Here is a 10994-nt window from a genome sequence, read left to right as displayed (position 1 = left end):
CGAAGGCCGTCAGGACACTGGCCATCTGGGTTCGGGTCACGAAAGAACTCCACGAACACTTACATGTAAGCATCAGGGATACGAAAACTTATTATTATTATTTTTTTTAAAAGACACCCCTATGAGAAAACATTTTAAGAACGGCAATGCTGAAGAGTGGCGAGGTCTCCCACGGACTGCTGGGTCTGCAGGTTCTCATCGAATTTTTCTTCTCGCCACAAATTCCCATCAAGCAAAACCAAGCTGTAGGACTGAGTTCTATTCAATGGGTAGAGCCTCTGACCTGGAACAGCCCGTCATGGCACCATGCTGTTTCCTCCATGACTCCTGTTATCCTTTGTGGAAGCTGTTCCTGGGTATTTGGTCTATAAGAACCAACAGTTCAGGGTTGAAAAAATGGTACTTTTAAGCCAAAGACAGTCCACTTTCCAAGTCACCAGCTGGAGGTGTCCTAAGGGCCCGCTGGGAGGACTTCCATGAGCAAAGCAAACCACCGTGGGGCCTTCAGAGGATCTGGGTCCTCGGTAAATTAAATGTAAACCCACAGGTGCATTTGGGACACCAACACTTTTAGGGTTGGGAGACACAGGAAGACACGCTGGTTGCTGCAATACACAAAAGTTTATTTTTGATTTTTTTTTTCTTTTCTGAAGGCAAAATATAATAGAACCAAACATCAATGAATTTTGTACAACAAAAACAGCTTTTAATATGGAACAGACAGTCCATGAACAATTTAAAATCTCGGAATGGCTTCCCTTTTTCAAAGTCATGCTTTCTTGCGGTCCACGAGGAGTTGGCACGAAGAGATGGTGGCAGCCCACTGGGCGAGGCGCGTGAAAGGGCGGGCGGGCTTCCCTAGATCCGCGTCAGCTGGTGCCACAGGCTGGATGGGAGGATGCTTTCCACTTTCTCCATGACAAAGTTCAAGGGGGCAAACAAAGTGCTGAGGAACTGCAAGGAGACCAGAAGGGCACAGAGTCAGGACAGACGCCGTTCAAGACGGTAAACGGACCTCTCCATCCTGTGCGTGCACCTGCACCCCACGCCTCGGCGCTGTGCAAGTCTCAAAGGGCACAGTTTTATATTTCTGCCACAGGAAACCCAGGTTGATGGCCACACCTGCCCTCCAGCCCCCACCCCCAGCCACGACACGGCACGGCGGGGAGAAGCCCCTCTGCTCCTGACAGCCGGCCCGCCGGGCCCAGGCCGTCCGATCCCATGCAGGTGACTCAGGCAGTGGGGTGACAAGTAGGCAGAGGAGCAACAAGACGGTACAACCCCGACCACCTGCCGCCTCGCTGGGTACACAACTCACTTTAGGGGAGAGGGTTTTGGGAAGTCGGGTTATAGGGCTGTGAACTGCTGGGGTCCCCTGGGTGCCCGTGCTGGTCTCTGAATCCCCCGCTCTGTGGAGTGGGCCGCGGGGCCGGGGGTGGGGGCAGCCCACTGGCCGGTCCGGGGATGCCAGGGCCTCACCGAAGCGCCTCACCGAAGCGCCGCCCTGAGATCTCTAGGATCTCTTTCATCTGGTTTCTAAACTCCTTTCTGCTTTTCGTGTGGAGAATAATGCTCGCTAACCGGGCCCGTTCAGGGAAGCCAAGTGCCCGCCTGAGGCTCACTTCCCCTAACCCCAAATTTGTTCTGATCATGTTCTGTGAAGGCTCAGCTTCACCCCACAGGCCGGCCAGCCTCTGGGAGAAGAGGCCCCCCAGCAGAGCTCCGCACGACGGGGGCAGCGCTTGGGTGCTCTCCTCGATCCCTGTGTGTTCAGAACCTTATTATCCGGGATCCCTGGGTGGTGCAGCGGTTTAGCGCCTGCCTTTGGCCCAGGGCGCGATCCTGGAGACCCGGGATCGAATCCCACGTCAGGCTCTCGGTGCATGGAGCCTGCTTCTCCCTCTGCCTGTGTCTCTGCCTCTCTCTCTCTCTCTCTGTGACTATCATAAATAAATAAATGAATAAATAAATAAATAAATAAATAAATAAATAAAATTTAAAAAAAAAAGAACCTTGTTATCCCGCCAGGGCTCGATACCTGGGTCCTACCCTGCGGAGTCGTCTGTCCTAGTCCTTGTTCCTGGCAAAACGCTGTCTCCACCGCCAAGGATTTCCCACAGACGTACAGTGTGGCACAGAAACATGCACGCAGAGCGGGGCATGGTTCTGGGGTCGAGGTAGGAGGGTCTTTAATGAAGTTGAAACAGGCCCCTGCACCGCCCCTATGTTCTACGGATTCGAGATCTTCAAGGCGATGGGAGGCAGAGTCTCCGAAATTCACCCGACCTCAGAATCTTGCCTTCTTTGTTGTTTTTAAGAACCAGTAGAATCCTAACCTGGGAAGGTGTGTGACACGTTACAGCTGGACCCGTAAGTGCAGCTTGACCGTTAGGGTCAAGGAAACTCAAGATTTGGGGATCCTTCCCCATGGTGTGTCTTTTACATCAATTAAATATATTTAGTCTATAAGGCGGCCAAGTGCTGGATGAGCTCTCCACAAAGGAGACCAGGGCAAAACTCCCAGTGCCAGGAGGCCCAAAGCCCAGGGCCAAGGGAAGGGACAGGCAGCCACTAAGCCCCCCCACCCCACGAGGTCCTGCTACCGCACAGACAGACGGCCACAGGATGGAAGACAGAAGCCCAAAGAGAGCACCAGGAGGGTTCACAGAAGGGAGAGGATCCATTCTGCTGGAAGGAGCGGGAAAGGCTTAGAGTCAGGCAAGCGCAGCAGCCGCAGTGGACGGCTGGGACGTCACCCGGCACAGGAGGGAAAGGACGGTCGGGAGAGAGACCTGGCTGAGACCCGGCTGAGCCCAGCTGAGGACCCGGCTGAGGCCCGGCTGAGACCCGGCTGAGCCCAGCTGAGGACCCGGCTGAGCCCAGCTGAGGACCCGGCTGAGACCCGGCTGAGGCCCCGCTGAGACCCAGCTGAGACCCGGCTGAGGACCCGGCTGAGACCCGCTGCGGCTCGGGCCACCAGAGCACGCGGGGAGGGCGCCCAAGCCGCGCTGCCTCTGCAGCTAAACGGGCACCGCGTCAGCACGGAGCAAACGCGGACGGCCCTTTGGTCGCCTTCTGGAACCGTCCGTCGCTGTGGGCACAGAACCCGCGGGGAGGCTCACCGTGCGGCCCAGGAACCAAGACTCCCTGCCCAAGCTGCTAGGACGGCGTCCGTAAAACCCTAGTTCCGAGATGTTGTTTGTAACCAGAGGCCACCAAGCCCGTGGCCAGCGTGTACTAGCGCTAGGAAGGGGCTGGGCGCCAGGTAGCGGTCAGGCGGCCACCCCACGGGATGCCGGGGGCCCTGCAGCGCGTGGTGCTGGGGTGGGCCACCATGCCCTGAAGACCTGAGCCAGGGCAGTCAGAGCCGCGGCAGCTGGGGGCGGCGGGCGCAAGCAGTGCTCACGGGCTGGGCCCGGGCCGGGGGGCGTCAGGCAGCCTCAGCCCGGGCGGCCCACAGGGCCTGCTGCCTTGGTTTGGGGCCTCAGCCCACTTGCATCACAAGGCACAGTGAGGCCTCCGGAATTCAAGAGGGACGTGTGGGGCCCGTGTCGGCCACTGCGCCCCTTCCCACGCCGCGCCATGCAGCGCCCCCCGCCTCCTCCGTGAGGCCCGAACGACGAGGGGGCCCCGACACCCCCACACCCTCGGTTCACGGCTCCCCCTCCGGTCCGGGTGCTCCTCCAGAGAGCAGGGAAAGGATCCCCAGGGCCCCTTCCTAAAGACGCTAACTCTCCGGAGGCTGCCTTCCTCCTCATCCTCATCCGTCCCCGCGGGAGGCAGGCAGTGCGGGCGACGGGGTGTCTGGGGCTGCTGAGCCCGCCCACTTGGGGGCCACACGGAGGCTGGCGGCTTCCATCGGGAGCCACGGAGGGGGCGTCTGCGGGACAGGCCCTGCTCGCACCTCCTGCACGTAGGGACATCATGAGTACGGGTTTGGCCGGGGACTCCGCCGAGGCACAGAGGAACAGCGGTTCCGCCTACGCACTCGGGACACCACGGCCTAGGAGTCTGGATGAGCAACAGCAGGCAGCCCCGGAACGGCCCATCCGGCTCAAGGTCCAAAACTGCCGTCCGGAGGCCAGATACGTGGTCCGAACCGCGCACGACTCCATCAGCGTCTTACGGTGACAAACGGCAACTGGACTAACCACAGGAGCGTGAGCGTGACGCTTCAATCTCCTGCTCCTCCTTTTCCCGAAACCCCATCGGGCAGAGGCAGCTCAGGGCTCCCCGCGTCCGCTGGCGTCCCGAGTGCGGCCGCTTATCTCCAGAAGCGCCAGGTGCCCCGCTGCGACCAGACAATTGACATTTCTCTGTAATCAACGTCAGACTTCAAAGGGGCCGGGCCGTAAGTGAGGCCGGGAGTCGGGGGCCGGGGGCGAAGGAGGGGGTGCGAGGAGGAAAGCCAGAGCCCTTCAGAGCCCGCGGGGTCACGACGCTGACCTTCCACCTTCTGTGACGGGCTGGGCCGGGACGAGGACTTATTTCTCTGAGCGACCTTATCTCACTCTAGGACGCCTCGGCCTTAAGTCCTCGAGGAAGATTAGATTCGGGGGGCGGGGGGGGCAGCTGAAGCCGCTCATCTGACTGCCACCCAGGGGCTCGCGCCTTGCTGTGTGCAGGCTGAACACGCGGGCCAGCTCCCAAGCTCCGAGCAGCCGGGAGGGGCGGTGCCATCTCCCTGCACCTCCTAAAGTCACCATCCCAGGGCGGGATCCCAGGCGAGGCGAGTCCTTTCACAGCTGCAAGTGGCCGCGGGGCGGCCTGGGGGGCGGCCGCAGTGACCTGCCGCCTGGGGGAGGGTGCGGTGGGGAGGGGAGGGCCTGGCCCCCGCAGACCATCCACCTTCCTTCCCCACGAAGGCTCTCCAGGCATTCTGGAAGCTGTGAAACCTTCGGGAAGGGCAAGACGAGCGTGGCCTTCCAGACAGAGCTTTAAGGGCACACGACGGCACCGCATCTGGAGACCGCGAGCGGCCGACCGACCCCCACAGCCCGCAGGGTCCAAGCCACGGGGCCGTAAGGCAAAGTGACGTTTCATCCGATCATCTGATCTGGACTCAAAACCGAGGCCTTGGAAACATGGAAGGATCCTAATGAACACATCGCCCTGAAATTCTGGAGTCTTTTCGAGAGAAGACCCAGGCGACCTCCACTTACCACCCCCCCCCAAGCCCCCCGCCTTGGAGCCCTTTCAGGCGGCTCGTCACCCCGCTCGGCCGGGTGGTCTTGCCCGGCTGCACACCTGGATCGCCTGGGAGGTGTCTGAAAACTCACGTGCCCCCGCCGCACCCCAGGCCCCCGAGGTCAGCACCCCCAGCGGGAGGCACTCGTCAGCCTCCCCGATGCTTCCAGGTGCAGCCAGGGCAAAACCCCTGATGCTTTCGCCTCAACAGCTCACCCCGGACGGGCAAGTGGCTGTTAAAAAGTTCAGCTGGCCCCAGGCCGGTGTTCTTAGAAGCAAACGTAGCCCTCAACCCCCATCCGTCCTCAGAACCTGCTGGAATCCTTGTTGAAAACACGGATTGTGGGGCGGCCAACACCCAAGGTTCTGACTTTCTGGGGGTGGAGCCAAACGGATCCATGTGCCCTCGGGTCCGTCCTGACCCGAAACTCCCGCCAAGTGCCCTCTGCTTGTCAGACGAGGAACACCGGGACAGTGACACACTCTGACAGAGAAGACTTGAAAACTTTAAGAGAAGAACATTTAAAGGAGGAAGAGTAACGGCCTAGCGATGTAAGTATATTCGTTTCACATTTTACTAACTTGAACTCTAGTCAGAATTTTGGCGACGATTCTTACTCAGAGGTTGGCTTGGGGGGATGACGATGAGTAGCAGAGGCCCACAGACTGGGGGGCATCCAACCAGGGGACTCCTGGGGGCCGGGATCATGGGCCGAACGGGAGACTTCAGGAAATTTGAGATGTTCTACCAAGGGTCGGTAGGGCTTAGGGGGGGCCCATGAAGGTCTTAGCTGCCTAAGAACGTGCAAGACGAGGAGGCCCGCTGAGAACGTGCTGGAGGGCAGAAGAGGAACAACAGGTGCACATCGGAGGGAGGCAGATCTGATCGCAGAAAGACGCCTTCCGAGCGATCCAACCATGCAACGGGCTTTGGTGTTAAGTAGGGGAGTCCCCATCACTCAGAGCAATCAAGAAGCGTCTATGTGACCTGCGTGACATTACTGCCGAAGGCAGTTTGGTTAAGGTCCCTCTGAACTCTAACTCCAAGATTATAACTGCAAAAACAAGAGGAGAGGGCAGCCCTGATGGCCCAGCGGGTTGGCGCCGCCTTCAGCCCAGGGTGTGATCCTGGAGACCCGGGATTGAGTCCCACGTCGGGCTCCCTGCATGGAGCCTGCTTCTCCCTCTGCCTCTCTCTCTCTCTCTGTGTGTCTCTCGTGAATAAATGAATAAAATCTTTAAAAAAAAAAAAAAAACAAGAGGAGAAATGCTAAACTGTATCTGATTCTTCACATTGGCTCTTTCTGCAGAAACCACTACCGTTTATTTATTTGACAATCATTTATTGAAAACCTACTAAGTGCAAGGCACTGTGCAAAGCTTTGGGGATACAGAGACGAGGAAGACACGGTCCTGCTCTCAAGGAGCTCACATTCTAAAGGGGAACAGACACGTTTCCGATAGTTATAATATAGTACAGGAAATGTGATGATATGGGTATTCATGGGATACTGTGGGATCTCAGAGGAGAGACCTCGAACTCAGCTTAGAAGAAATCCGGAAAGAAAGCTGAGTGAGAAAGAACGAAGGGGAGTTAGTCAAGCAGACGAGCCGGGGTGGTGACGGGGAAGGGCATTCCATGCAGAGCAAACGGCACGTGCAAAGGCACCGGGGTGCCCAAGAGTCTGGGCATCTGGGAGTGGTGAGTAATTCACTGTGGCCCAAGAGCGGTGTCTGTGCAAGAGCTGGGAGAGATGAGGCTCAAGAGGCAAGCAAAGACCAGATCAGAAGGGGCCTCGTGGCTACAGAGCTGAGGCTTTATCCCCAAGTCAGCGGGGAACCTCGGGAGAAACTCAGGCAGGGAAGTGGCAGGCTCAGACTTGCAGTCTGGAAAGCCCGTCCTTGTGTCAGTGCGGAAGGATGACTGCAGGGGCGGAAACCGGAGGCAGGGAGACCAGTGAAGACTCCTGCGGAGGAGTCCAAGCAAGAAACCACCAAGACCTACACTAGGGGGGAGCCGCTGAGGGCCTCAAGCTCGGAGGCCACCAAAGTGGAGGCCGAGGCAGGCAGGATGGGGGCGGGGACAGGGGCTCGAGGGCTGCTGTGTCTCTGGCTCCAGTAACCGGGCAGGGTGGGGCGGGGAGGGGCGGGAGTACGTTCAGTTTTGGAAATGCGGAGATTGAGGTGCCGGTGGCAATTCCAGGTCATCTTCAAGGTGCATGAAAATACTCTGGCAATTCCAGTCCCTGAGCTCTGCCGAGCAGAACATGTCAATCATCTGGAAAGGGATTAAATGGGGCCAGCCCCGTTAGAAGCGGTCCCTCCGGACTCCGCTCGCCTGCAGATCAGAAGGGAGGTCCAGGGACGGCCCCCGATGCCGCGTCCCCGACGCCTGCCGCTGGGAGCTCGGCCGCGGCGCAATCAGGCCACGCATCCTCCGCCCGCGCAGCCTAAGGCTCCTTGGCTGTCGGCGTAGCCTCCTCATCAAGGCTCCTCTCCCAGCCCTCCTGCGGGCCTTACCCGATGCCGCTCCCTACGCGCCCTGCCGGTGCCCCTCAACTGCCAGCCCGCGCGTCCCCTCGGTTCGTGCCCCGAGGAGGCCGAAAGTTTAGGCCCATAAGACGGTGTTTACTTAGATCATCTTTGGAAATGTGAGTCTCACGGTCATTGGAGGAAGAGCCACCGCACGTCAGGGTCAGAGACGGTGCCATTCGGGTAGGGCGACGCCGAACACGCTCCCTTAGGTTCTCGGTGGCTGGGCCGCCCTTCTTGGGCTAACCCTTCCCCGCGACGCGCGGTTTTGAAACGTGGGAGCTGTCTCGGGAAACGCGGCAGGCGCTAAGAGGCCCCGGGCGCCCTCCCCGGCCTGCCCTCCCTGGCCCTGTCCTGCCCTGTCCTGCCCGGCCTGCCCCCAGCTGGGGGGGCTCCGCTCACAAGGCGCAAACCAGGCAGCGAGCAGAGCATCAGCACAGCACGTCCTTTCCCACACGACACTCGGTCCCCGGACGCTGTTCCCCTAGGCCCCCCACCGCCCCCCACCCCACCGCCTCATCCCTCGGGCCTCCCTCACCCCCACTGGCCTCATCCCTCGGGCCTCCCTCCCTCCTCGCTGCCTCATCCCTCGGGCTCCCCCGCCTCAGCCTCCCCCCTTCCCTCCCCCCCACCTCATCCCTCAGGCCTCTCCCCCCTGCTGGCCTCTCCCCCCTGCCGGCCTCCCCCCACCTCATCCCTCGGGCCTCCCCCGCCTCAGTCTCTCCCCTTCCCTCCCCCCCACCTCATCCCTCAGGCCTCTCCCCCCTGCCAGCCTCCCCCCACCTCCCCCACCACCTCATCCCTCGGGCCTCCCCCGCCTCAGCCTCCCCCCTTCCCTGCCTCCCCACCGGCCTCGTCCCTCGGGCCTCTCCCCTGCCAGCCTCCCCCCTCACCTCGTCTCTCGGGCTCCCCCCCCCCCGCGGCGAGTACTCACGGCTTTTGCGAAGACCCCCATGAGCTCCGGGAACTGGTGCGTCAGGAGGGCCAGCATGGCTGTGAAGGAGCACAACCCGGCAGTAAAGAGGATGAAGAAGGGGAGCTCCTTCTTCGGGTAAACTGAGACTTCGTGGAAAGCTGCGGGGAAGACAGAGAGGGCCACGTGAGTGCCGGGGAAGCACCCGGGGGGGGGGCCTCCTGGAGCCAAGGGTGCAGGCAGGCGCAGGCAGGTGCAGCCCAGGGCCAGCCAGCACCCAGCACCCAGCACCCAGCCCGGTGCACAGGCCACAGGCTGACCGAGGACACAGCACCCGTGGGCCGGCGACACCGTCCTTGCCCAGGGCCCAGCAGCACTGCTCTCACGTTACGAAATACATGTTCCTTGGACAAAACCCAGAAAATCCAGAAATAAATATACTGGGGGTCAAAACCCCTTTCCCTAGACTTGGCGCTTCCAGTAACTTCATAGCGGTGTCAGGAGGCTGTGTCGGTGCGTCGTGAGCGGTGCCCTGGGGACTTGGGGACCTGGCGCCCTGGGGACCTGGTGCACCGGCCGCTCCGCCCGCACGGCCCCAGCGGACTCCCCGCCAAGCTCCGGCGAGCACCCCACAGACACACGTGGGGCTCCGAGCTCCTTTCACGACTTTACAGTTTCAACGGTTGGGTCTGGGGGACCCGGAAAGCAGGTGGCAGCGGCTGGACTCCCTGCTCCGGGCCCAGGGCGGCCTGCACGCTGGGTGCTGGCGGGGGGCGGGGGGGCAAGGGCGAGGGCCCGGGCGCTGGGGACTCGCCGCCCCCGCAGGCCCACCGCTCCAGCCGAGAGGCCCCAAGTGCCGCTTTCTTCAGGAAACCCACCCCCCGAAGGCCCCTCCTCCAGGGCTCAGCTCCCACAACTTACAGCCCGGGTGGGGGGGGCAGGGCCTGCGTGCACCCCTGGGGGGGCGATGGCAGGGGACGGGGACAACCCACCTGACCCTGTCCTACCAGCGAAGCTGTTCCCGCGGACGCGAACCAGACTCAAGCATTTTAAAACTGTGCTTTCCAGAGCCGGCCTTCCCTGCGGGGGGGGGGGGGGGGGGGGGCGGGCACCGTATGAGCTCTCCTGCGGGGGGGGGGGGGGGGGCAGGGAGGTGGCACCCCCAACCTGCGGGCCTTCCACTGAGGGAGGCAGCGGGAGTCGGGCCGGAGAGCCTGGCCGCCACCATGGGAGCGTGTGGTAACGGCTCTCCCACGGGCTCGGCAAGACGGCGGGGGTACCCCAAAACCCCATCACTGGGGTTCGGGGCCGGGGCTCCCTCCTGCTGCCTCACACACACCCCGACTCTCCGCGGGCCCTCACTAGGTGCTCCCGGGACCCCCGCCAGCCCAGGGCCTGCATCAGCACAGGGGACACGGCTGCACCCCCGCCCCGGTGACCGTCCTTGGGCGATGCCGCTGGCGGCTGGTGCTGTCCCCCACCCCGACTCGCACGGCGGCCTCTGAAAGCGAGGCTCCCTCTACAAGCTCCAGTCGGGGAGGCTGCATCGGAGCAGCCGGACAGCTCGGCACCACACTGCACCTGCCCCCTGACACCCACCCTGAACCCGGGGTGTCTGTGCTCAGGCCAGCCCCCCACATCCACCCTGAACCCGGGGTGTCTGTGCTCAGGCCAGCCCCCCACATCCACCCTGAACCCGGGGTGTCTGTGCTCAGGCCAGCCCCCCACACCCACCCTGAACCCGGGGTGTCTGTGCTCAGGCCAGCCCCCCACACCCACCCTGAACCCGGGGTGTCTGTGCTCAGGCCAGCCCCCCACATCCACCCTGAACCCGGGGTGTCTGTGCTCAGGCCAGCCCCCCACACCCACCCTGAACCCGGGCTCTCTGTGCTCAGGCCAACCCGCACATGACGCCTCATCTACACTGCAGGGCCCGGAGGTCTTTCCCTTTGATGAACCTGGACAGCCTTGAGGGCAGGATGCCAGACCCGCTCCCATAACTCACTTTAACGCATATGCCATCAAATGGGGACAGGGGTTGGGAGAAGAGTCATGAAAATCAAGGAAGGCTACGGGCATTTATCACCCCCCCACCGCCCCCGCTGCGGCGCCCCACCCTCACTGGCCCCAGAGGGGAGGACGGAAGGAGCACTTACAGGGAAGCAGCTCTCGATCTGCTGTTTCTGTACAGATGGGGTAAGGGTAAAACAGATGCCCCTTTTCCAAGGGATAAGGGATCATCCGAAAAGCTGAAAACAAGAGACAATATGTTAGAGGTTCGATATTTGTCTCCCAACTTCTCAGTTTCAAAGAGAGGTTTTTGAGCATTTTTATTTATTTTTTATCTTTTTTTTTTGAGCAT

At 61.3% G+C, this 10994-nt stretch overlaps 1 protein-coding gene across 10 annotated transcripts in view; it reads right to left on the bottom strand.

Moving 5' to 3' along the window:
* Positions 1–602: 602 nt before the first annotated feature.
* The window catches only part of ST7 (suppression of tumorigenicity 7), a 240027-nt gene continuing 229635 nt past the window's right edge, over positions 603–10994 (bottom strand). For 8 of the 10 annotated variants that reach the window (XM_041727673.1, XM_041727675.1, XM_041727681.1 and 5 more), the window contains 3 exons: positions 10789–10881; positions 8654–8793; positions 2002–7465 (listed from right to left, as the gene is read on the bottom strand). In XM_041727673.1, the coding sequence (XP_041583607.1) occupies positions 7346–7465; positions 8654–8793; positions 10789–10881 (353 nt within the window). In that variant the 3' untranslated portion in view covers positions 2002–7345. Of the gene's footprint in view, positions 955–2001; positions 7466–8653; positions 8794–10788; positions 10882–10994 lie in introns of those variants that run through there. The other 2 variants (XM_041727674.1, XM_041727676.1) reach the window with 1 other exon arrangement.

This window comes from Vulpes lagopus, chromosome 13, assembly GCF_018345385.1.
Source record: "Vulpes lagopus strain Blue_001 chromosome 13, ASM1834538v1, whole genome shotgun sequence".
NCBI lineage: Eukaryota > Metazoa > Chordata > Mammalia > Carnivora > Canidae > Vulpes > Vulpes lagopus.
Note: the sequence above shows the minus strand (reverse complement) of the source record. Positions and strands in the feature narration are given on the sequence as shown.